This window comes from Sander vitreus, chromosome 20 (genome assembly GCF_031162955.1).
Source record: "Sander vitreus isolate 19-12246 chromosome 20, sanVit1, whole genome shotgun sequence".
Classification (NCBI taxonomy): Eukaryota; Metazoa; Chordata; class Actinopteri; order Perciformes; family Percidae; genus Sander; species Sander vitreus.
In genome coordinates, this window is record NC_135874.1 from 18754280 (window position 1) to 18781700 (window position 27421).

General features: G+C 40.7%; 1 protein-coding gene across 1 annotated transcript in view; it reads right to left on the reverse strand.

Moving 5' to 3' along the window:
- The window catches only part of dlgap2a (discs, large (Drosophila) homolog-associated protein 2a), a 53336-nt gene that overhangs the window by 20255 nt on the left and 5660 nt on the right, over window positions 1-27421 (reverse strand). Inside the window, exons 2-6 of the mRNA XM_078278371.1 lie at window positions 20825-21030; window positions 13649-13717; window positions 12400-12559; window positions 10847-11063; window positions 2934-2993 (exon numbers count right to left, since the gene is read on the reverse strand). Of these exons, the coding sequence (XP_078134497.1) occupies window positions 2934-2993; window positions 10847-11063; window positions 12400-12559; window positions 13649-13717; window positions 20825-21030 (712 nt within the window). The remainder of the gene's footprint in view (window positions 1-2933; window positions 2994-10846; window positions 11064-12399; window positions 12560-13648; window positions 13718-20824; window positions 21031-27421) is intronic.

Consider the following 27421-nt stretch of genomic DNA (forward strand, 5'->3'; position numbering starts at 1 on the left):
GGTCGTCCACGAAGAGTGTTCTGCTCTGGGGACTTAATGACTCATGCTGATGTCCATTCACAAGAGAGAGCGGATCTATGCAGACAGGAAGAGAGGGTGAGAGAGAGAGAGAGACGGTTTGTGTTTGTGTGATAGAGAGCGAGGATGAATCGGGGAGCGAGGAGAGATCAAAGGAGGAAAGGGATGACCCATTCAAGGGGCATGATTCAGCAGGAGGACCAAAATAGAGTCATTATTAGCCAGCCAGTCGTGCAAAGGGGAGTCATAATTCTTGCTCCCATCTTGGCAGTGGCAGTATTACTCAGCATTTAGATGTCATCTGAAGTGAACATAGCCAAGGCACTCACGCACTCATGCACTCATGCACGCACGCACGCACGCACTCACTCACTCACTCACTCACTCAGTATGCTCGCAGTAAGTGTTGTACACCACTGCAACATCAACAAAACGAGTCACTATAGTCGTACAGAAATATTAAAAATAAAGCAGTGTGTATAGCATAACCATTAGAGGTAATTATTGAATATTGTGTCAAGTAATTTGCACCACAAGTACAATATCAAGGCACATCCTATTACCTAATCTTATGGCCCTGTCTTTACAGATTAATTCCAGCTTTTATCATTGGTTCTCAAACCCGCAGGCATACCACTGCAAGGCGTGTGCACGACTGGGGGAGAAAATGCAGAGTGCATCAAATATTGAATTAATTAGATTTATCGGATTTATTTATATGAAGGAACAATGACCAAGCAAGGATGGCTATCAAGATTTATTCAGACAGTAAAATGACGTGAAGTAAAAGATGGTCAGATTTTGGACAAGAAAGGAACAAATTATGCTCTTCAAACAAACACAATTAATTTCAGTCAGCCAACTGGAGATGTAGAATATGTGTAATAAGTGGCATCTTTAAAGGCAGGTTAATGTCTTCAGTGTGAGTTCTCCATTTAATCCCTCTCTTTATCACACACACGCACGCACGCACGCATGCACGCACGCACGCACACACACACACACACACACACACACACACACACACACACACACACACAGTAGTTCAAACAAGTACCAGTGAGTATGATTAACGCGAGACACAAAGGCAGTGATTCAACCACTCCATCTCTACTAGGACCTCTCTATCTATCAGGACTGGCTTGTATGCTAACATGGGGGTGTGGTAGGGGGGAGCTGAGTGACACGTCGTTAAGGGTCTATCTTCCCAACTGGATTTATCACTGTAAAGGAAATGCAGCAGTTTGTTTTGCAGCAGGCTTTTAAGGATATGTAAATGATCTGGAGCGAGGGAGGGAGAGGAAGATGGATGGTTAACTCGCATTATTGGCCCTGTGATGAGTGTTGCAGATGGAAACAATAAAGAAATTCACATAAAAATAGCCAACAACAGATAACAAAAACAGAATGGGTGAGTCATTACTCCAAATCACATAACTGACCTTGGATTATTTGTAAAAGTTTAAAGATTGTGATAAATTCCTGAGAACAAAAACACTGTTTGCAACAAACAAAACACCCCTGTAGAATAAACTATAGTAATTTCATGGTAAGTAGATCAAGGATTATTTTGGGGGCTTTTGTTTAGATGTTGTCCTGCTGTTCATAGAAGTCACACTGTAGAGTCTGTCTTTCAGTGGTCTGGCTCAACGGAAGTATAGATGTCCCTCACCTTCTGCTCTTTGTTTGTTGTTGTTCTCAAAATCCCTTTGCTTTGGGAACAACAACAAACGCGCTAGCAAGCTACACACTGAACATTTTGATTGTGCAATAAGGCAGGCCTGCTTGGTTCTTTCGGTGAATGATTGTAAATATTTACAAAGAATATGTTTATGGCATTTGCTATCTAACTGGGATGTTTTGGGACTGATTGGTGGGATTGCTGTGGACGAAGTACACACGGCGATACACTGGTAAGAGCTAATTATGTTTAGCCATGTATCCAGCTAATTTAAATAGCTCACGTTACTGTATTGTGTACACAGTTAACTTCATTTCATATTGTATGTGGCGTTTTCTTTTGCGGGGTGCGAATGTTCCACCAAAACAAGTTCCTTCCCAAGACTATTTTGCAGAGCTACTGTCGCTGCGCCCAGAGCTTAGCTCTGCCCAAGACGATTGTGCTTGGTTGAAAGAAATGCAGAGAGCCCAGAGCGTTTTTTTTCCTCCCATCCCAGAATGTATCTGTGGTGTAGCCAGACCTTACTCCACAGCGCTGAGGAGAGAGGTCTGGCAATGCGAGACTAGTTTGTCAGTAACTCTCTTGCTCCTGGTGATTCATCTGAACGTCACCAGTTGGATGCATGTCACTGTGGTCTGAACCTCAACCTGCATGAAATTAAATTGGTTACTTGTCAACTAGATGGGTCACTGAAATGCACAATGGAAGCTAATACTAGAAACATCCAAAGGGTGGTGTGTGTCTACGTTTGTGCATTCATGTGATATTGCAGACTTTGGAACAGAGTTTTAGGCAGGTTTCAGAAAGTGACGCCATCATAAATAAGTGACAGAGGAGAAAGCCCTTTTAACAATTGAGCTCTGCCATAACTACAGTCTGAAAGAAAGGGGGAGGATGCTGGTTTAGAGTAGTGGGGGCGTAGTGCAGGTGTAGTGGAGTGTAGTGGTCTAGCTGCTATAGGCTCAAACGCGTCATGAAAAAATATATTTTAGTGTGAATGACTCATATTGTATTCAGTAAACTCCTAATCGCAAGTTAGAGTATCATTGCTTGTTTACTGTGTAGTAACTTGTAGCTCATTAAATGTGGGAGAAATTGCAGATAATCAATATTATTGAAACATGCTCAACAGCAACCTGCCACTGGATGACTCATGTGTGTCTTGTGTTTCATTTAAATAACGTCACTCGCATTGAAATGGAGAAATGGAGAATGCCCCAGGAAGCAGGATTACCTGGGGTTTGCTGGGGGGTCCGATCAATGCTGCAGGTGGAGGGAAGGCAGAACTGGATCCCTGAAAACAAGGGAGTGAGGTGGAGATTCAGAATAGTGGGCCTTTCTGGCCAAACATAAAGTACAATCTAATTACAGTACATAAAGCACACGCAGTGTGGATCCAGGGAGTAACTGCAGACTATGAGGATCAACCTGCAGAGCAAAATCACAACAAAGAAGAAACTTAGACAAAAGAAATGCCTTCATTACAGAGGCAAACTGAATAGGAAGTCCATGTTTCAGCAGAACACCTGGATCAGACAGTGACTAAGGCCATTTTGCATAGGGTGCACATTAAGTAATCAGCACTAAAACAATTACTATTTTTTCATCTTTAAATGTTTACTAGGATTCTACATCTCTGATGTTTATTGAATACAATTTTCAGACACAGTAACTTTACCCATTCTCAACCTCTTAATCACTTGGTTTTTTAAGTAATTTTGCCTTCACTGAAGAAGATTTAGTCTTAAATCAGGAGAAAGAAATTCTGTTAAAGACTGCTAACAATTGATACAACAGCTCATTGTGTGTTTAAGTGATAATCCAGACACTTTCACCCCATATAATGTAAATGCTTGGTGAAGTGAAAGATTATGATCATGCTATTTGGCATTGTTTAACCTTATAATTAGAGAATGTTTCTGCAAAGGTCAACACCCTATTACACTCCCCTTAAGCTGTATGCAGTGTTGGGGAGTAACGGAATACATGTACCGGCGTTACATATTCAGAATACAAATTATGAGTAACTGTATTCCATTACAGTTACAATTTAAATAGTTGGTATTTAGAATACAGTTACATTGTTGAAATCAATGGATTACATGATGATACTGCTCTGTTTCACAGGTTTATTCACTCTCGCAACTCCATGCATTTCCCAGAAGCCCCAATATGAAAACAAAAAAATTAGCTATTTGCGTGATCACTGATAGAGGTAAAGATGGAGCCGGAACCGGCACAACAGAGCCAGGGCAGGAATGTGTTTCTATCTTGGAAATTCAAACAGCATTTTACATTAAAGAAAGAGAAGGGAGAACGAAATATAACTGTGCACTGCAGTGCAACTTCTGCTTGCCAGAAACCAACTTCCTTTCAGCGTCCAAATTACTCCACCTCCAACCTGAAGAAGCATCTTAAAGTAAGTTATTTTTAGCCAAGGGTAGTCGTCTGCTGTAGTTTTACTGGTCACCTTGCTATTTTATAGTTGACGTGCGACTTTACATTCTCCTACATTCTGATTTACTAGCCCCAGAGCCGTTGAAAGACTAACCCCGTTTGATATGTTAGCTAACGTTAGCTAAAATTAGCTCATGGTAGCTTAGACTACGGTTAGATTTTTGTAGTATGCAGTTGGGGACTACAAATACAAAAATCTATCTGTACAAATTCAGCCAGTACAGAAGAACACACCAGAATAGGCCTGTTTAGTAAGCTGTATGTGATGGCCGCATTCCTACTTATAAAATGCAATTCAATGTGGAAGTAATCCAAGTATTCAGAATACGTCACTCAGATTGAGTAACGTAACGGAATACGTTACAAATTACATTTTTGTTCATGTATTCTGTACTCTGTAACGGAATACGTTTTGAAAGTATCTTTCCCAACACTGGCTGTATGACATCCACAATGAATAAAAGTATACGCATACAGAAAACTTTTGTATTCACAATTATGTGAACTGCAGTAGATCAGTTCACTCCTCTTCATGCCATTGAGGTTATATAGCATTTTAATAATATAACAGTAAATATTGTGTTCTAATAAACGCAAGGTCAGCTAGCATAATTTTTTTTTGCAAAATCTACCTTCAAGTAAGCAGATATTTCCCAACTACTCATCAGCATCATTCCATCTGTTCCAAAGTTCACAGAAAAAAAGGGCCTGTTATTATATGCCAATAACTTTCATTGCACGACTGAATCCTGAAGCAGTTTATATTTGGATTATATCATATGAATGAACATAATATCACTGCAGTACAGGGTAAATTATGTGCTACTTTAGATAAACAATTTAGCAAATTGAAGGGGTCCAGGGAGGAAAAGAGTGGTGCGTTTCATGCCGGGGAAATGGGCAAAATGAATACAACAATACAACCTAATTAACTTCCCACCCCTTTGAAAACCATTCAGATTCAGTCAATTTAGCAAACTTTCATAAAGTGCTCTGCACATATTCAGTTCAACAACAGCACACAGAAAAATCCTTTTCTTGCAGCTCATTGATGTTCAGCTAAGATTCTTTTTGTTTGCAGCACACTTTATTAAAGGACAGACTTCAGTGGGTGATTCCATATAGAGCCCATTAATTGGACAGATAGCACAGATATATCTTGTGATTTGCCTGGCTTTTTAGCTGTTCATTGCTGGTAACAGAATTCTGTGTATTCCGTGCTCCTTATGAGGCTCCTTTCATTGCACTGAATATCAAAATGAAATGATGAATAGAACAAAATACTTACAATGAGGCACTGTATATGAAATACACAAAACCACTGAGGCCATATTTCATGCACCATTACAACATTATTTTCATCATTCAGTTTCACACATGTAAAAAAAAAAAAATAGCCACACGTTGTAAACCTCTTTTCAGGAAGGAACACAATTCAACATGTCATTACACTTGTCCCAGTATTACATTCTCAGTCTTTGATTCCTGAGCATTGAGAGGATATCATACAGTAAAAAATGCAATATCACCTCTCAACAAGGCCTGTTATTACTATAGTCAGATTATCAGACAAAATAAATCACGGTTGATAGTGTTTTTTTTAAAATAAATGTATTGTTATACTTTTTGTCCAGCAAAGATGTGTGTATATACCGTATGCTGTAAGTTTGGTAGCAAATTGTGTGTGCATGTAGGCAACATGAGGTTGTGTGTACATAGAGGCTACATACCATAACTGTACTGGTTTGTAATCATATTGGAGCGTGAATTAAAATAATGCGAGTTACTTTTTATTTTCCATTAACAGTACAGCATTCCAGCTCAGTCTAGGATTGTGCAAACATCATTCCACAGTTTCACTTCTTTATACCTGCAGAGTCCATCCAACAGCTCACATAGTAAACAGTATGTCCTTATAGTTATATGATAACTGTGAAGATTTACTTCACTCCACTTAAGAGTGACAATAAACAGAGAGCTCAAAACACGGAAAGGAAAGTTTCCATCATCACTGCAAGGATTGTCGGGTCGTTGTACTGAATACATTATGCCAGCTCCGAAAAAAGCTCTTAAAATCTTTTGATGTTATACACTGACTGAACAAGAACATTCATGTTATTCCTGTATCCAGTGATAACAAAGGCAGTACTGTTCTGGAATATATAATTCACATCGGTGGTCACAACAGCTTCAGAAAAGTTCATACTGCTTTTAATAAATGTTTTTGAAGCATGGTTGTTCACATTCTTGCAGGATGGAGCAATCCTTAAAATATGTTTTTATGCTGCTACCAATACAGTCTTATTTTTCCTGGAATATTACTGCAGGTCTGTGTATGAGAAAAAAAAGTCCTTGCTTTAAATGCCAATGCTCACATGATATTTAGATCTGCACGTTGCTCTACAGTGGACTGGCAGCTACAAACCGTGAGCTATAAACATACTTTGAGCTACATTTTGTCTGCTGAGAATGAGGTACGAGCTCACAGAGTGAGAGACACGTATGTGATTTCTGCACTGTTGTAATCGTATCTCCTGCTCCAGAGTTCCACGCTGGCACTCCTGCGCATTGATTCACGTCTCTGGCCCCTCCTCTGCCACCTGTACCACAAAAAGGCCTGCTCGCTTGAGGACCTCTCCGTACTACCTAGGGTCTCTTCTTCCACAAGTTCCCCATACTCCTGGGATACAGCCATAAACTCCAGTGTTTCTGCAATCATATCATTTGGCCCCATGAGTTCCAGGTCCACTGAAAATATATCTTCAAGATCTGATGGTGATGGATCTGCATCTGGTGGAAGAGGATCTGGGGCTGGAATTGTGGGTCCAAAGTCCATTTCCAGTGACGTATCAGGAGATACTGAACTAGGGGGGGATATTGTGACAGTGACCTGTGGTAGTGGGACTTTGTGTAATTCTGAGGCTACATCCTGAGGCATGTGAGCTAAGTGATATTCCATAGCTGGATCCAAACAGACAGATTCAGTTGACAGTGAAGGTTCCAAGGGGCACACTGTGGCAGGGTCCACAGTCGGTAGGGGTGAACCTGGACAATCTGATTGGTAAAAGGGTGGATCTAAATCCTCTGTATTAGATGGAGAGTCAACACTCAGGTCAAAAGGCTCTGGTTCAGGGTCCATGAACACCGAGTCAAGATCATCTTGATCTAAGGAAGTCAGCATGACTAAGTCAAAGTGGACCAGATCAGCATGATATATAGGGGTGGTATCAAGTGGTTCAGGAAGGGGTGGCCACTCTAAATCTTGGGACAGTGGGTCAGTGTTGAGTTGAGTTTCTACTGAAGTGGAAGCAAAGGTTGAGACTGCTGTCATTTGCTCTGGGGCAGGGTCAGAAGGATGATCTGGAAAGGTGATAATGGGATCTAGATTTGTGTCACTGTCAGTTGGACTTGCAGGATAATCTGTGGCAAGGTATTCTGACACCACAATGGATGGACATATGATTTCAGTATCTAAATTACATGAAGTAACAGTATCAAGAACTGTGGGTGCATCACAGACTGAAAATGGGGCTTGGCTAACAGGGTCAGATGAGCACACTATGGGTAAGTCTGATGGTTTTGATTCTAGTTCTGTTGGGTCTGCAGAATCTGGATCTTCTAATCCTGAATATGGTAAAGACATTGGAGTAGGGTATTGAGACACAGGATCTGGCTTTTCCACAGTGACAGGATCCAGAGACTCTGAATCTGACAATATGTCACAATCACATTCCTCAGGTGGAGACACAGTAACTACAGGAACTGGATATGGTAGCTGTATCTTATCTCTTTCAATTAGTTCTGAGTCTGAGGATTTCATGTCATCAGGGTGAGATGGTTCAGTATCTGAATAGGACTCATTAGCTGGGCATCTATTTATTAGCTGTTGATTGATTAGCATTTTTTGTTCCACTGTCACTGAATGCTGAGGGCTCTCAATGGCTGCGTTTGAGGAAATTGGCACTGTACCATGAGTGGTGACTGGCTCATTAGTGACCACCATTGCAAGGTCTGGTAGCTCTGGTTCTGGTTCTGCCCTAAAGGGCAGAGCAATCAAATCAAATGACTCTGGTTCGACTGCTTTAACAGAGCCTGGAAGTATTGGATCCAAAGAAAGTGGTATGGCACTCTCCACATACATCGATTGTGGACAGGCAAGAATGCTTGGGTCCATAGAGAGCTGTTTTGGCAGATTTCGGCGGGCGCCTTTCTTTTCCTCCTTCTCCTCTGGACAATTGACAGCGGCATCTGCAGTGCTTTGCCGGACCAGGACCTTGCTTTTGGCCTGGGTCCCCACTGACACTTTTGATATCTGGGGTTTCTTCTCTCTAGCTCCCCCAGTGCCTCCATTTGCCGCAAAGGTTCCAAGTCCTCCTGCTCCTTCCCCTGCCCCTGCCCCTGCCCCTGCCCCTTCCCCTGCCCCTGCCCTGGGTCTTGTCCCTGTTCCTGCCCCAACCCTTCCGCCTAAACCAACCCCAGCTCCAGCAGCCGTGTTACCACCTTGGGGAGACCATGTGTTGTAATGCTGCGTAAAAGTGTTAAAATTACTGTTGAAAGCACGAAGCTCTGTACAGAGGTCCTTCCTTAGATCAGCTAGCTCTCGACGCATGGCAGATACTTCTTCCTTCCACTGTATGCTGATAGCTGCAGCCAATGTAGCCGACTCTTTGATACTGGCCTGGATGGCTTTTGGTGATGGCCGTTCTGGGGCACTAGATCTGGGGGATCTGAAGAGGCTTGGAGAAACAGGCGGTCCAGACAGAGGTTTGGCTGTAGCGCCCATGATATCTTGTTGGTAAAGCCTGTCTCTTCTGATGGGGCAGCCTAGATCATCATGAGCCAAAGGGGCCGTGTCTGCCAAATCCTCAAGTACACTGGCCTGGTCAGGTAAACAAGATTCTTCCTGCACATAATTTCTGTCTGGAAGACAAATATAAATATGTATCTGTAATATAGCCACAGGTGTGGACAACTGGAGAGAATGTGCTTTTTATTGCCACAAAGCAGTAACATTAAATCATGCACTGAATGCCATGAGTCAAAATAAGATAACAGCAGAAAGCAACAACTTAACTAAGTGCTAACCTTATGATTATTGCCCCAATTCACTCATCTATATACTGTAGATAATATTGAATAGTTTCCATTCTAGAATTTTAACAATCTGTAATATTATACATTACAATGTTGAAAACCAGTGTAACACTGGGAAAGTACTCCCATTTTGACTCATTTTCGTTAATGGTTTACACTGCCTTCTCAACCTTAATTTGTAGCATGCATTCTTTGCATCTTTTCAATGCACAAAGCTAAAACTCCTAGCTCCTGGAACACATCACAGAGAGAGGACAATATTTCTAATAAATGAGGTGTAATAACAATCCTTGCATGTTCGTCTGCTTTCAGTCAAGGTAAAGAAATGTGTACTTTGTGCAATGAAAAGAGGCAAAGATGAGCAAAGCTTCCAAACCATTTCCCATCAATCAAGAAGTATAGTATGAACCCTATTGAAAAAGTGAGGTCCAAAATTGTGAAATCTATCACATACCAAACTCTGCATCCTAAAAATGCAAAGGTATTTGAGTTTACTGAGAAAGCAGTGTAAGCAAACACTTAGGTATGAATAATTGATCATAAGCACAGCTCCAGATGGCCACACCTCTAACCCTCCCTATTATAGTCCAACTGATGTTGTTAGTTCATGAATCTACTGTGTGAAGAGGCGCAATCCGCTCAGACTTCTCCCCCGGACATCTTTTCTTCTTTTCTTCCCACATTCTTCATCACAAGGATGCATCATTTCCTCAGTGAAGCCAGCGATCACGGGATTTGTTGAAACCACCAGCAGCTTGCAATTTATAATGAAGGCTCAGTATCAGAAATTAATGCATGTGTCATCGGAGTAGGTTTAGAGTTATTGTAACAACTTTGCATATGTGATATATGTGTGTCTAACAAGTTTGACAGTTCAGTTACCGGTGTATTTATTGTCACCATTAGATTATCCATTATCCAGATCTAGACACAATAGTGTGCACTTCTGTAATGTGATCTAATTGTGTGTAAGCATGAACTTTGCAATGAGACAAAATCATTTGTGTGAACAATTTTTGAGCGAAAAACTTTCACAGTATACTGTATGTTGTAATATTTAAGTGTAAACTGGGTTTACAAGTAAACAATGCATATAGCAATTTCACCATTTCTTTCCTCAATTCGCAATAAAGCTGTGAGTAAGTTCACGAGTGTCACCCCGTGGCACCATAAAGAAAGTCAGATTTCCAAAATGTAGAAGAAAAAGCAGTCATGTCCTTATCCTGATTTTTATTTCAGACATGTGATTTTCAATAGGGTTCATAGCTTTACTCTCTGATGCATCCAATGGATGAGCAGATGAAACACTGTATACAAAATACAGTAGGATGAACTAGCACAGCTCACAAGTGGTAGCTACGGTAATCAAACGTCCATCAAAAACAACGGAAACATACAAGAGTGATTCATGCAAAGAAATGAAGCTGTTTGACAGTACAACCAGTTTGCACTAACTGTTCTATATTCATCCATTAACACATGTTAATGCCAAATGAAAGCTTTTGGTGTCAATTTGTAAGTAGGAACAAAAATACCAACATCTAGAATGCCACACATCGTATTGTGCAAATTAATTTTATATCAAATTGCCCTTACCTGTGGTAGCCCTGATGGTGGAGGTAACAGTGGAGGCCATGGGGGGGATGCAGTCATCGTCTTGGGAGTAGCCGGCCTGGATGGCTCGCAGGTAGCTGTGACTCCGGGTTCTGAAGCAGCCGGGCAGGTCCAAAGCCTCCATGGCCTGGGATTCCACCTCACTGAACACCGACTCGCACACAGATTCAAACTGACCATTTATTTCTGTTTCACTCACCTGTGAGAAACAAAAGGAGTAAGCATGCTTTTCTTCATTGTTAAGCAGGTGAGAATATTTCTTTGTTTATCTGGAGAAATTGGTCGGTTGTAAAACCTGACATTGTGTTCACTGTCAATTTCCCTTAGAATTAAAAAGCAAGGTTTGTTGCTAAAATCAAACAAGTGCACATTTGAATAAGCAAAAGACAGCATAGAGATAAGAAATCAATGAAAAATGTGTTTTCATAATGTCACAAATTTTTTTTTTGCATTTTTTTAAGTGTTGCCTGGAAATTGTTCTGTCCTATTTCCACACTAGTAGATACCCTGTGAGCTGGTTCCTTTTGCTACAGTAGCTCTTGCTTTGTGTGAATACAACCAAACAATGTAACATACATTTGGATGAAATCAAAGTCAAACTGTCTCAGAGAGTTTGCTGTAAAAGATTTGTTGTTGATGTTGACCAGATCTATATCTGTTTCCTGTTTCAGATGCGTATGATGTATCTTGTAATGTCTTTGATACTGACTTGTTACAAATGGTTGTATGTTTACTGAGTAGAAATAGTTTGATGGTTATCACTCCACTCCCATTTGGCAATATCAAGAATAAAAGATAAACATCTTGTTCTATTGGGATTTTCAGTAAGTTGGAGTTTAGTTGAGCTTTTAAGACTCAAAAAAGTAATATGCCTCCCTTTTAAGAGGGAGATGACTATCTCAACAACCCCTGTTGGAGTATTTTAATCTTTCCAAATATACTATGTGCAATGAACTGTCAAGTATAAGTAAAACGAAGCCAGAAAAAAACAATATCTACATGGTGGCAGTAGCTCAGTCCGTAGGGAGTTGGATTGGGAACTGGAGGATCGCTGGTTCAAGTCCGTACGGAGTGTGGATTGGTAGCTGGAGAGATGCCAGTTCACCTCCTGGGCACTGCTAAGGTGCTCTTGAGCAAGGCACTGTACCCCCCCTCCCACCCCCCCCAACCACTCAGAGCGCCTGTTCAGCAGTCGCAGCCCACTCACTCTGACATCTCTCCATTTGTGCATGAATAGGTCCTGAGCATGTGTGTGTGTGTGTGTGTATTTCAGGCCTGTGGGCAGTGGTTTCGAACAAACACTGTAAATTGTAATTTCCCCACTGGGGATCCATACAAAAAAAAGTATACTATAAAAACGTCACAGTGACAGTGAAAACTATGTTTAGGACAGTTATGTTCTTTAATAACTTTGTTGTAAAAATTATTCTAATTAATTTTACTGGAGACTACCTGGGACCTCCTCAGGGTCACTCAGCAGCCCCCAGTATATGAACCACTGCTCTCCAGTACAAGTTGAAAGGGTGCATACTCACCTGGCTCACTTGGCTAACACAGCTAGCCTGACTGAGGGTGCTGACTGCCCGCATGTAGCTCTGGTTCCTGGAGCGAAACTTGGGAGAGTTGTAGTTGGTTGAGGGATCCAGGGCAATGCTTGGGTGCATGTCCCTGGCGGCTTGCAAGTGGTAGCTCTGACTGAACAGAGAGAGAAAAGGAGAAGCAAGGAGGGAGTGGGACTACAGCCATGGTGATGATTTCTTAAGCAAGTCAATTAAACATAATTTAACTAATATCCAAAGCCGTTTGACCAGTGGCTACAGGTGTAACATGATGACAAAAACAATAAAGTGTTATCAAGGTCAGTGGGCCTCCTGCAACTTGAACTTAAGAGGGAGACTGGTTATGACATTGTGTCTCCCAAGAGGGGAGCCTCTCTCTGTCTGTTTCTCTCCCCCACTACATTGATGTGTACACCACCGTCCTTAAAACAGCAGTTCGATTTCTGTTGTGCTGAAACATCCAATCAATGCTTGGAAATGAGGGAAATGCAAATCAGGAGCTAGTTAGTGAGCAAGCACTTCAGAGAGCACCCCGGTGTCAGCCAGGTCAAATAAATGTGCTACCCCAGCAGTGCAAGAGGTATGTTGAGAAACCCAAGCCTGGTTTGAAATCTGCTGGAGAAAAGACAAATAGAAATAACAAGGAAGAAGAAAGGCGCTAGTAAACTAGAGAATACTATGCTTGTCACATTAGGAATACCAAAGTGCGGTTCCCTCGGCCAGATCCATTTCTAATGGCAGGCAGGGATGAATAAGCAGTTTCTGGGCTTTTTATAGAGATAAACACTGGTGTTTGGCAGCAAGGAAAATGTCAGTGTGATTAAAAGTCCCCCAGTCCATATTGTCATGCTGTGGCAAGGCTGTGTGTGTTTGCAAAGTAATATCAACCTTCTGAGCATCCAAAGACATCCGAAAGCAAAAATATCCAGAAATTAAGTCGGAATAAAGTGGTAAAGGAGCTATAAATGGGAAGACGTATGCTGGTGTAATGTATAGCAGTGAATCAAATCATATCTAAATTGTGTTTAACAGTGCCTTGTGCTTTGCCAGTATGAGCAGGTTGCCCCAGGTGACCTCTCATTGACTGGTCTTGAGTGTTTGCTCTGTGAGGCGTCCATATTGGGTATGTCAGCAGGACAGCATCCCAGCTGGCTCCAACGTCTGACCACTGCAACATGGCAGCAACAGAAAGTAAGGGGAGGAGAGGCGCTGAGCCTGTATTCACCTTAAGTCTGCAGCAAAATTGGTGATGTAGTTACGCATGTCACTGTTGATTTTATCCAGGCGGTAAGAGCTGTGGGTAGAGAAGAAAACAGAGTTACTGGGTCCCACAAGTGGGAGTTGGATGGATGGGACGTCATTGGGCACAAGTCCAATGGAACTGGCTCTGTATGGGACTTGTGGTGAACTGAATGTTTGCTTGGGACTTTTCATCAAAGTGCTGCAAACATTAGGGTGACACAATATGACAAACACGGCCCTCAAGTAATAATAAAAGTGGGAGCGTGTTACAGTTACATTTAGTTGGCAGACAGATTTGCCTGGTCAAGGCAATATCTTATAAATGAAACATGTACACACAAACACACACACAAACACACACACACACACACACACACACACACACACACACACACACACACACACGCACACAAACTGTATACAGCCTATTATTACAGTCTGTTATTACAAAGCACTTGATGACGAAATGCGACACACAAAATACAATAACTCTACATCATAAAACACACATTCTTTCCCTGTGTGGCTAATTACATTTGCTTCATTGAGCCAAATGAGAGCAAAAATAACCTACCTAACATCCTTCCTAGAGCAATGAAACTTAGTCAAGCTTTTTAGCTGACATGATCAGATATAAGTGCACTGGCTGAGGCATACTTCATCCATCCCTACCTGTAGAGATGTCTATTATCGTCAGTTAAGTGAAGGGAGGCTGTTTTGAGAAAGCGTTTGAGAAGGCCCTTTATCAAATCACGCCACAGCAAATTTCCTCTAATGTCGCTGATTGGTGCTAATACACTTCCAGTGTTTGCCAGGGATGATGGGAATCTCACACTTCCTGCCATCCTTCACGCTACCAATGAAAGTATACTTTCTGTGGTTAAACAAAGCCCAGCCGCGACAGTAGCTGTTGTGTGTGCACATTTTTTAGAAGAAAGGATGAAAGTAAGGCATGGCTTAAAAAGGAAGGAGGCTCTGTCTGTTCTTCCAGTCCTTTGATTTTCTCGACAACCATTTAGCTGATTGACTTCACACTTAGTGGGTGAATTGCTGAGGACCCAAGGAAGTGCAGTGCTCTTAAGATCTACAGGATATATTTATTATAGTATTTATTAGTGGGTACAGCTCGCTCTACGTCGCTTGCCACAGTACGCTTTTGTTCCCGGAAATACCCTGGTCCCAAATAGCTAGCTGTTAGCAAATAATGCGTATACTTTAGCATTGCTAGAGGAACTATGTCATGGCAGGTGTATTGCAAGTATGAGGTTGTATGGATGAGCGGTTCTCGAGAAAGGTGCAAGCAGCAATAACGGAGGCCAGGCGATCGGCCCATTCCAAACAGACACGTTTGGATTGAAAGAATATAAAGAAAAGACAATTCTGAAGCATGAAAAAAAAATGTAGGAGAGAAGATCGCAAGAAGGGTTAACATAATGTATGTACCAACACAAGTACAAATTTGAGAGCAAAGGGATGAGACTTGGGGAAATGCTAGTCCAGAATGTGGAAATAACTAGATATGTTTCCTTCTTGACACACAAAATGCACTGCAAAGCCCTATAGAGAATAATTACATATTCACATCAGGGAATACATAAAAAGTTGATGTGTCTAATACATTTAACAATCAGTGTAACACACGTACACGCGCACACGCACACACACACACACACACACACACACACATTCATAGTGGAGGCAAAAGGTGTTAAGAAAAACCCTGTCCAACAGAAACGTAGAGTAACAATGCATGACACGTCCCACTCAGCCACAAATCAATGGATGGTATTCTGCTTTGACCTTGCGATTTGAGGGGAAAATACTGCTACGCAATGCTAGAATGAGTAATTACATTATGTTAAATCAGGAATTATTGGATGCTTTGCCAGTGTTAACTCTGATTAATTATGGTGCCTCAAAATGCTAATCATGGATGGGGGGCAAACAAATGTGAGTTGTTTTTAAAAAATGGCTTGGATTGATTGGCTTGTGGTGTTTAGACACTGGGCCAAAGTCATTTAAAGAAAAGTGAAGTTGCCGGAGATGGATGCTAGTTGTTGATGTTCTTCTGTGCATGTGTGTCAATGCAACTTGCTATCAGACGTGACATATGATTTTGCTAATAGTTAATAATAGAATTTGCCATGTCGTTAAGTTCCCATCATCGTTTATATGTTCTTTAAACATCTTTGGCAGCTCCTACTATGGCACAAAACAGAAACTGATTAAATATTCAATTTATTTACATAGCTGTCGGCTCTGCAGCTTACAGGACGTACAGGACCCCAGGGTGAAGTTGTAATGGGCGGGGTGGGTGGTGGTGTTGTTTTATTAATTAAAACAATCATTGACATCTAACTTTCCCTCTAGTGGACAGGCTGTTCCAGTTCAGTGGGCCTGTGACTGTGATGTATTCTTTATTGGTGAGATGAACAACCACAAAAGCGACAGAGAGCTTGAAAGAGGGAAAGACGGAGGGGGGTGACACAACCTGACAGCCTGTTCTTACTTTAACACGATTTGCGTCAGGGAGCTGGTGCTGTCAAATTTGTGTTTGGCCCATCTGAATGCCCCCGCGGGACATCAAATTGCTACAAGAGCAGAGGAAATCCAACCTGCAGCATGTCTGTCTTGAATCGAATCTAATTCCATCCCAACAAGCCCAATGAACCATGACAGCATGAGAGCTCTCATGTCAGATATGGATCACAGCATGATGGTGCTAAGAATTAAAAAGAAGAAGAAAATAGGCACACTTCTAAAGAAGTGATGAGAGATTCAGGTGTTGTGCAGACTAATCTAATAATAATAATAATAATAATACACATTTAATTGCACTGGACAGGACTTTTATGTAAACTGTGTCCAAATGAAATCCTCTTCACGTCTATAAAAAGTCGAGAATATTCTTGTCAACAACTCTGAGTATTTCCCCCTTTTCCTCAAAAGCTATCACCACCGTTTGGTTTCCTGTCCCTTTGGGATTCCTTGGTATAAAACGATGACAGAGCAGCCGGGTTTGCAAACATGTGTCGTGTACCCTTCCGTGTAAGCTAAATGATGGGAATTAAAGTTCAAATATTTCAAACATTTACCCCTTGCTGCACTTTGACTACACCAGTATTCCACATAAAGCTCTGTCTACTGCAACACATTTAATTCTAACACTAAACTAGAGCCCGGCTGATACAGGATTTTAGATTTTTTTTCTTCTTACAAAAACATGAATATTCATTCAAAATATAATGTATCCACTTTGCCACTTTGATCTGGATTATTGGAAAACTGCACCATTAGTTTTGCATGCACATTTATGCACACTGGTAACATGAATGCAAGCGTTCTATCTTATCTGTATATATTTTCCTATACTTATCTGTATCCCATTCCTATCAACCTCACTGGTCTTCCTCGTGTGCTGCTGTAATGCAAAATGTTCTTCCTGTGATCAATAAAATGTGATCTTATCTTATCTGTTAAATGAGCTTTTTAGGAAGTTGTACCCAACTGAGTGAGACATTTTACAGTTGAAAAATTAACTTGTCAGTGCTCTCTTTAATGAAGGTACTGTTTCTAAATTACCTCACACATATCTTTTACCCTTGTGTTTCTGTACTGCAATTTGTAATTAGTCATTGTCCAACATACAGTTTACACCAATACCAATGTATATCTGCCTTCAGATAATATTGGCCGATATATAAACCCTAGCGCTGCAGCACTAAACCAGTCTCACATAGTTGCGACCAGAAAATAACCGGTAGGATGCACAAAATACAAAACAAAACAATAATACATCTGCATTTAAATTCAAGAGAAAAGATGCTACATCATGGCATTCTTAGAGTGGGTTCAGGGTAGTATCAGGATTCAGGACTCTTCTGTCAGTGGACTCAGAGGCAGGCCACACAGCTTGATCCATGCTAGTCAATATCTTCCTTTCAGCAGAGCCCAGCAGACTCTCAGTCTAACCACTGAGAGAGCCGTTATTTAGAGGGGCTTTGGAGTACAATAACTGCAACTGATAGCCCTTCCTGCTGTTGCATCCTCATAAATCATTCACTGTTTACAGCTATTCAAAATGGATAGCTGGGGGAAGCTTTGCAAGATGTGGAAAAAGGAGCATACCTCACTGTAGCTGCCTCATACATTACTTCATACTCTGAAAGAGCTGTTAAAAAGGCCAAACGACTGCATCCTCTGTGACAGATATTATTACGATCCTGCCTGATCACAATCAATAACATTCGATTTGCCATTATATATCCTCAGCGATGAATAACTGGCTTATTAGCATGCGCATGCACTACTTGTGGCCTACTGTATGGCTGTAAATGCTGAATATCTCTGCTGCCCCTTTTCCATTTACTGTCATCCTGCAGAGAGTAGTCACAAACACTCTAACTTAATTCTGATTGTGTGTATGCTCAAATGTGTTTTTATCAGGGTCAGGTTAACAGTATTAGTGGATTCTCTGGGTGTTGCCCGCTGCGGTTTCTGAGCTTCCAGGAAAAATGCTGTTCTGTACAAGAGAGTTTGGCAATTTAAAAACCTCTGCTGAATGGCAATGAGCACGGAGTCGGCGGCGTGAAGAGTGAGAGATAAGGAAATGACAATAAGAGTGAAGGAATCATCAGTGTTGTTCAGTGTGTGTATCACTGTCTCTTACTGGAACTGTCTGACATCACATAGTACAGCTTTGTGTCTGTCACTGGTCCCACTGCATTGCTAGGGGATGCAACTATGTCACGGCAGATGTATTGCAAGTGTTAAGTTGTTTGGATGAACGGTTCTTGAGAAAGATGCAAGCATCACATGACCTCACAACTGTATGGAAGTCCTGAAGGCTCGTTTAAAGGCACAGTTTCTGAATACGGGCTGTGTGCATTTCTCTGTGGATTGAGCGCTTTTAAACCTTACAGTATTACAGTATTTATATAGCACCTTGACCTGCTAAAAATACATATATATAAATAAAAAAATACATGGAAATCTCACTTTTTACAATACGGGACCTTTAATATTTAATCTTGTTTAATTGGGGCATAATTCACGATGTGATGTTAACGGAATACTGATTCTGCTAGATTTTGGCCACTTTTGCATTAGCAAGTAATGCCAGTTGTCTAAGCATGTGATGTCAGGATGTGCTGAGTTGCATAAGCCATGTTTCCCTCTCTAACATGTTACTGTATGGAGAAAGACATTTTGTCTAGTTAGACCAATTTTCCAATAAATTCAGCAGTTTTTTGGTTAATAGCTTTGCATTTAAAAAAAAAACTTTTCTTCAACTCCTACTGATTGTAAAAAAACAGGTGATTGAAGTGGTCACAAATAAAGAGAGTCCCGCATCAAATTGTAAAAGCATTTATCTCTTAAAACAAACTTGAAAGTTGCCTCTGCGTGGCTCTGGTCAGACAGTTACCAAAAACACAAATAGAGCCTCTGGGGGGATTCAAGCACAGTGTAAGTTTTTCTTGAGAATAAATTAAAAATTAAGGGAAAGTGCATCTAACTGTCCATAAATAAGAAGGCACAATCAGTCTATTATTAAAATAGACTTGTGAATCTCGGCTGTAATTACTGTTTTCACATGCTGCTGCGGACAAAGAGAAACCTTTGAAGAGTGAACAAAAGTGAATTTGCTTTCTCGTAGTGCCACCTTTTAAAAAAAATGACTCTGGAACAGATGAATCTGCCGCTGCAAAATGCAATAATTTGGTGTCTGAGGTAACTGTGACAATACAATTTACAAACCACAATATAGAGTAAAATAAAACGATAAATAACATTTGAAGAGTTTCACTTATGGATTCATAATTGAAAAATTAACATCTAAAAACTGTTGGAAATAATAGGAAAAGTGGACTTTCCAGTGACTACAAATGCCAGGTGATGGCAACATCTTTTGTGTTTGTGGCTGAAGTTTACCCAGAACCATGTTTAATGAACTGGAATTGAAAATGAATGAAATAAAGATGGAGGTAGGATGTGAGGTGCAACAGAAGGTGAGGCAAATACGGAGCAGAAGGATAAGCAGACAATTATCAGGACATGTAACACACAGTAAAAGCAGCAGAATAGAAGAGGGAATCAATTTCTGACCTAAAACAGCTTGAGAATAACCTCTGCTGTGTATCATCACTGTGTCTTACTCTACTATAAATGGCTTTGCATTGCACACAAATAATAAGAAAGGTAGATAATCTTAATATTTATGTCAATGGTAACACAATCCCAGAAAATACCTTGGGGGAAAAGCTGATTACTGAAAAGTCTTGCTACAGGTCCGGCTACATTACTCTTTTTATTTGGTGCAAGTACTATTATCTCGTTTGTTAATGCTGTAATCATAGTAACTATCCTTGTATCTCTCCAAAACATAGTTGCTTGTTTTCATTTTTTAGTGACATTGTCTTCAGCTTGTCTTATCGTGTAATCCTCTTATAAGCGTTTTCTTCCACCACCGAGTAACCAAAACAAAAGCCTTCTATTTCCTCAGCATTAAATGGGACACATCCCAGAAGAACACACTAAACACTTTCTTACAGCTGAAGATACTGACATGAATACTCATGGAGGGATTCTAATGAGTACAGTATAGGGTTCAGCTATCAAGTGCTTGACACTGTTGTAGGGGTGGGGCACTAGCACAAGAAAACTGCCAACACTGCTAGAGGGAATGTAATAAAGCAAATAAATAACAAGCATGATGTTGCTCAACATAAAAAGATACTAAGCTGAGAATATGTGTTTTGTTAAAATGCTATATCAAAATAGTAACACTGAAAGAAGCATACACATTGACATAGGGATAGAGATAATTCCATTATGCCAAATCACATTGTTTTCTGGATTTTCAGAGATTACATTATTTTAATTATATTATGTATTATTTCAAGAACATTTCTGGAAACATTGGAATTACATGAGAGGCCAACATAATTATCTTACTCCTCTGGGAGATTATTTACTTAAAACCACTATTCGTAGGCTTAAAATTAATTTACAAACAAACACAATATGAGACTGAGAATTGTTAAGCTTTGCACCATCTACCTTCGAGATGAAGTGAATACATAAATATGGACATGCAAGAAAAAAGAAGAAGAGCCAAACACCGTGAACTATTGACATATTTAAGTTGCATGTATTGTACCTTTGGGAGTCCCTTGGTCTGATGATGGCCTTGACCAGGGCGTCAGGCCGCACCAACTTTTGAGGCGATGTCTTGGGACTGGAGTCTGACTCGCCGCTCTCCTCGTCCCCCATGGCTTTAACGTAGCTGCTGCTCCGCATCCGACGACAGGGGATCTCGTCATCCTTCCCACCGCCAGGGTAACCCCCCCAATCGTCCTGGGGCACCTGGGTGGCATGGGGAGGGTAAATAGTCAACGATATCACAAATTTCCTTTGGCCACAGAAGCTGCAAACACAATGTTTTTATATTATCACTTCATTAAGTTGTTATGGCAGATATGGTAGCCAACAGCTGCTGGTTTACGCATCCAGCAGACACAAAGCAACATTAAGCTGCCTGATGAATGTCAATCCAATATTCACTCTCCATTTAGTTCTGCTTTGGTCTTCACCAATTCCAAGAGGGAAGTATATGACTCTTCAACGGTTAAATGTTCCTCTATGTTCACCAGCTAGTTGCTAAGTTTGACTGTCAGCCGTTTGGTACTGAGCAGGTAGAGTACAGTGGGTTTTTTAGAGCTTCATTTCAGAGGTATTTTTCTTTGGATATTGTCATTTCTCTTTTGCAAGATTTTGTGTGTTGTTCTATCTTCTTACCAACATTACAGTGGGTAAAAGGTCCTAATAGTGCATCTTGAAAGTACATTGTATTTCTATCTCTGCTTTGTAAGAGCACAACGACCATGTAATCTTGAATATATTATAAAAGGACTGAGATTTTTCTTAACTCCTAGAGGACCGAGCAAATCTAAATGAAGCAATGTCAAAGCGTTAAAACCATAAAAAAAAGTTTTTTTTACTGATAAGTCAATACACATTAAAACCTTCACACAGCTTCCACAGCTACTGAGTATTTGAGCTTTTTGGTAGTCTGGCCAGGTTACAAACTGCTGAAAACCTTGACTAAAACGCTGTTATAAATTTGGCTGGGTTGTTAATCATTATTACTGGTAAAATACAGCTTGAAAATGGAGAAAAGGAGCTATCTTTGCTCACCCTGTCGTAGCTATCACACATGGAAACCTGCCATCAAAGCAAGCCAGGCAGTTTACATGTTGCAATTCTCTTCCACTCGTTAAACCAGGTAATTGAGTATCCAGATGTCAGCATCACCATTATCCCAGTCAGATTTAGCACAGGATGTCTCACTCGCACTCACTGCCTGTCTTTACTACATATGGAGTAAATATTTTACACAGAACACGGGGCATCACGACAGTCCTAAATGTTAAATGTGGAGCGAGCAGGAAGACATAGAGCACCTTGCATACAGTCGTTCTGCAGTAGTAAGCGGAGGTTAATGCACTTTGACATTAGTCTGGCATGCTTTGCCCAGACAGGCTATTTTGTTGTCGAAATCCATTTCAAGCAGAGCACATGTATCTGGTATACTAGTTCTAATAGAACATTGGTGAATACAGATCTTGGTGTGAAAGAAAAATGGGACACCATTATTGGACATGCCATAATACAAGATGTAGATATGTCATTAAATGATCTGTATTTGAGATGGTGGTGGTGTGGCTTATTAAAAATCTGCCGGGCTCACCCACTCATTTTAAAGAGCTGATCATGACTGTATGCAAGCTCATTATACACAATAGCACTCTCTCTTTTTCTCTTCTCATTTTGCTTTAGTTAACCATTACAACAAATTACTGGGACAACAGTGGCAGCTGAGTCAGGGTCTGAGCCTCTCCTACAAACAAACACACATGGATGATACACAGCACACAGGTGCAGAGACCCTCTACAGGCATACAAAAGCAAAAACCACTCTCGCTTCTCCTCCCGTTTTCTATTTCCCTTTTTAGATTTACCTCGTTGCACTCTGCTGACTGTGTGCGATGGTCAGACGCTTTAGCTGGACAAGCATTTACATGGCCAATGATTTGCACTCATAAAATATGACATTGTCAGTAATCATTACATTCTATGTGGAAGTTGAAGGCTTCTCTGATGCTGTATCCATCCGTCACTTTAACATCCTGGCAGCTGGATCAGCCTCGGCGCAGTGCCAATCCACCCAGTTCTAGATTTCATTAAGTTAAATCTGACTTGGGTCCATATTTCTTTGACTTTACAGCAACAGTGGACCAGAGCTGCCCTCCAGGAGGACTTTAAAATAGCCTCTCAACCACTATTATTATTATTATTATTATTATTATTATTATTATTATTATTCAAATGCTGTATTAATGTGTGATTATACTGATAATACTGATGTTTTCTGAAACTTTCCTCTGCCAATCGGTGACTAACTCTAAGGTTCACAATGAACTGGGCGGCAGTTTACTGGCTGTGGGAAATGTCAGGCAGAGATAGGCTGCAACCAAATGTCACTAAAGCGTCAGACACATGACTTTAATCACTTTCTGATGCAAATGTCATCTATTGGAAAATAACAATAGAAATGTGATTACTATTCAGAGAGAAATAAAAACAGACATCCTTTCCAACACTGCACTGTTAAGAAGAAAACCACCAGTTTTAGATCAGAAAAGCATGAAAAGCAGCTTGAATTCTCAACAGAAAATGTTTGTAACTGCAAACCATTCAGACATGTCACTATTTTTTACGAGATATACAATTCATCAACAGCGCTGAATGTGCCGTTCCTGGAAAAACGACTTCCTCCTACTAATTCTACTAACCTCTGGCATCAAAGCACGTCCACCCACAATTGCTATTCTAACATCAACAAGTGTCACATCAAATGAAAACAGCTTGAGTAATTGATCAATTATGGCTTTATTACAACCCGCTCTTGTTAATCACAGAGAATGCTGGGTCAAAGCAGCCTTTGATCCTTATGTTTCATCTATGTTGTTACGCTGGGGGGAAGAAATCATGATTGATGGGGATTATGATATGTCCGCTAGGTCTGTAAAGCTCAATAGCAAATTTCACTGCAAGGCTGTGGTGTTACATCATAAAAGGCAAATGCATATGAAGCACAAAAAGATGCACTTTCCCAACAAAGAGAAATAAAAGACAGACATCCTTTCCAACACTGCACTGTTAAGAAGAAAACCACCAGTTTTATATCAAGAAAGCATGAAAAGCAGCTGGAATTCTCAACAGAAAATGTTTGCAATTGCAAACCGTTCAGACATGTCACTATTTTGATGCAGAAACACTCCCATGCAGAGAAGCACATGCATGATTTGTAAGAAAACATAAGATTACTGCCATGCCCTGTATCCAAAACATGCACATACAGATGCACACCCAAACAGACACAAACGCACACGCAAACACACACTCTGATAAAAGTCATTCATCTCCTCTCCAAAGACAGGCATGCACAAGCTACCAAATGGAGTCGATGGGTTAATTAAGTCTTGGAGGGGTTTGATATTTTTAGACGTCTAATTAATGAAGGGAACGCCAGAGGACAGGCGTAAGCTGTGGTGAGATGTGCTTAATTTGGATTCACTGATAAACTGGATATATTGTAGCATGTCTCCCTGTGAAGACACAGGCTGGACAGCAGCGCACTCATAGTGATTGACTGTGAAAACAGACATGGTTTCTCACCATCCTTAATGGAGTTTAAATATGGATGCTTGTCAAGATGAACACTTACCTTGACCCAAAGATGAGAGGGAAAACATGGGATTCAGGGGTGAGCATTCTGCCATGTGCAATTATTCTGTGTATTTTTGGGGAGGTTTGGATGATTCTAAATTTCTAAATAAATGTGCCAGATCCTTTCTGTCCAACAGCGCATTATATGGCTATGACGTGAAGCCCTTTGTGAATATGAGCCGAAGTTTGTGGGAGCTGTGTGAAAATTCACAGCTCAAGTGTGAAGATCCAAGTCTCATTATTATAATAACAGCACTTTTACTTACATTTACATTGTGGATTCTGCTCAATAAAGAACATACATGACTTGGGGGGAATTGTTTTCTCTTATGACAACAACTCTGTAACACATACTGTATGCCCAAGCTGATTTAGCTGTGTATGTCTATCTTTACTTTCAGTGCTTTAATCTTTGCCTGTAGGAGGCCACAGGGAGTGGAGTGGGGTGTGTAGAAGTGTGTGTGTGTGTGTGTGTGTGTGTGTGTGTGTGTGTGTGTGTGTGTGTGTGTGTGTGTGTGTGTGTGTGTGTGTGTGTGTGTGTGTGTGTGTGTGTGTGTGTGTGCTGGCTAGGAAGGCCTCGGCTCAGCCAATGCTCCTGCAGTGCAGCAGTGCATTTCATTGATTAACTCTGCAGCTCTATTTATACACAGCACCTCTCCCACTAAGAAACATAAGTCACTGCCATTAAGTTACATAATAGAGTGAGATAGACAGACAGACAGAGAGAGAGAGAGAGCGAGAGAGAGTGAGAGAGTGAGAGAGAGAGAGAGAGAGAGAGAGAGAGAGAGAGAGAGAGAGGCAGGATAGAAGGGATATAGCGTAGAGTACAGTTAGAGAGCTCTTAGAGGTTCAATCATTGGTAATCCCACCCACCAGCCCCTCATTTCCTCCCACAAGATTGCATGGATACGCTGTGGGTGTTGGACTAGGTGCTGCTTTCTTTTTTCTCTCTCTTACTAGCTGACTGTTACCTGACTAAACTGCACGCCCACCACCAACTCTTCTTCTCTTTCTTTCACACATATACGCCCACACATGCAACATTTTGTCTGTTTGTCTTGTCTTCGTGTTGTTTATTTACTGACATTTAATGCTATCAGTTAGCATTAAGGTGTAAATAGACATGCTCAAAAAGGAAACAGTCAGTCGAGAAATTGAACTACATGATCCACTGTCAAACTTCCATAATCTTGTCCCTTTGATTCTAAAAGTGTTACTCTAAGCGAAAAATAGTGCTATTTCTGAGACCAACTCTGCATCCAAGTCTAAGACTATGTCAACACTAATATGTTGTCATTTAAAGCAAGCATTTTACGTCCTCACATGTGTTTTGGCCCTGATTCAAACTGAAACGCCTGAAAATGCATGTACACTGGGCATGTGTGTGCCAGTATAAAGACAGTAGAGGGTGCAGGGACCTAAAAAAGGATAGCACCATTGATTTCTTGACCTGAAATTGTTACTGACTTCTATTTAGTATCACCATCATTTCACCTCTCTTCACCTCCATTTAAAACTCACACCTCAAACGCAAATAACACGCTCATCAAAAGCCAAATTAGGAAACATAGCGCATCACAACAGAATCAATTTTAGATAGGCTCAGTAATTTGACTATACTTACAAAAACCTACAAAAAAGGAGAGGACAAACAAATTCAGTCACAACATCTCATCTCAACATCTGCAATGGCAGAGAAGATTTGGCAAATTTTTCATGGGCGCAACCCACATACTCAGCGCTGCTGCTCATCCCACAAAAGCATGTTCCTTACAAATGGGGCACCATTTGAAAGGGAACTAAACAGGCTTTCCAACGGTATAAGATTTATTGCCAAAAGCATTGTTACCACAGAGAAATAATCTACCAAACACAAATTTCCTTACTTTTTGTGCTAAGTTTATATATGCATTTTTGCTGCATGGTTTTGCAGTTAATATTGTGGAGGGGTTATATTCTACGCTAGATTCATCCACAAATGTAACCTGCTAATTATGGGTGTTATGTCTCGTCAAGTTTGTCAAGTGTAGTCACTCATGTCTTGTCTTGTTGTGCACTTCCTGTTTTATTTTGTATTCACTTTCCCTCTCGTTTCAGACCCTGACTTCCTCCCTTTGTGTGATTTTCCCGCCAGTGTGATTGTCTCGCCGCCCCTGATTGTTTTCACCTGTTTTCCCCCACCTCATGTATAAATGTTCCTTGTCTCCCTTTGTCTTGTGCCAGTTCGTCTTGTTCGTTCCACGTGAACGTGTCATCAAGATTTCTAGCCATACCTTCATGTTTCCAGGTTTTTGTTTATTGCTTTTGTATATTGACTTATCCTCCTAGTGAGCGCTTTTTGTTCAACCTTTTGCCAAGTAAACTTTTGTTAAAACTGATTTAAGAGTCGTGCATTTGAGTCCACCAGTCTCGAGTCCGAGGTTGTTACAATGGGCTTTTTGACTACAACTACCTCTAAGGGTCTGCAGGATAGAGGTCAATTTGATTATTGTTATTTAACATATTTAATATACAGTGATGAAGTGTTTGCCCATTGTAGTTTTTGGGAGGCTTTGCTGTTGTGTTTATTATGAACTTTTCTATTTATCTAAACTTAGCACAAAAAGTAAGGAAATTTGTGTTTGGTAGATTATTTCTCTGTGGTAACAATGCTTTTGGCAATAAAGCTTATACCGTTGGAAAGACTGTTTAGTTCCCTTTCAAATGGTGCCCCATTTGTAAGGAACATGCATTTGTGGGATGAGCAGCAGCGCTGAGTATGTGGGTTGCGCCCATGAAAAATTTGCCAAATCTTCTCTGCCAATGCCAAACAACTTATTCTGCCATTGACTCGTTTGGTGGATTGGATAATTGAAGTTTGAAGAAACGAGACATATTGGCAATTTAACAATTTATTCATTTCACAAACAAGAGCCTCAGTAGCATGTGGAAGAACCATACATAGCCACAACAGCCTGGCACCTCC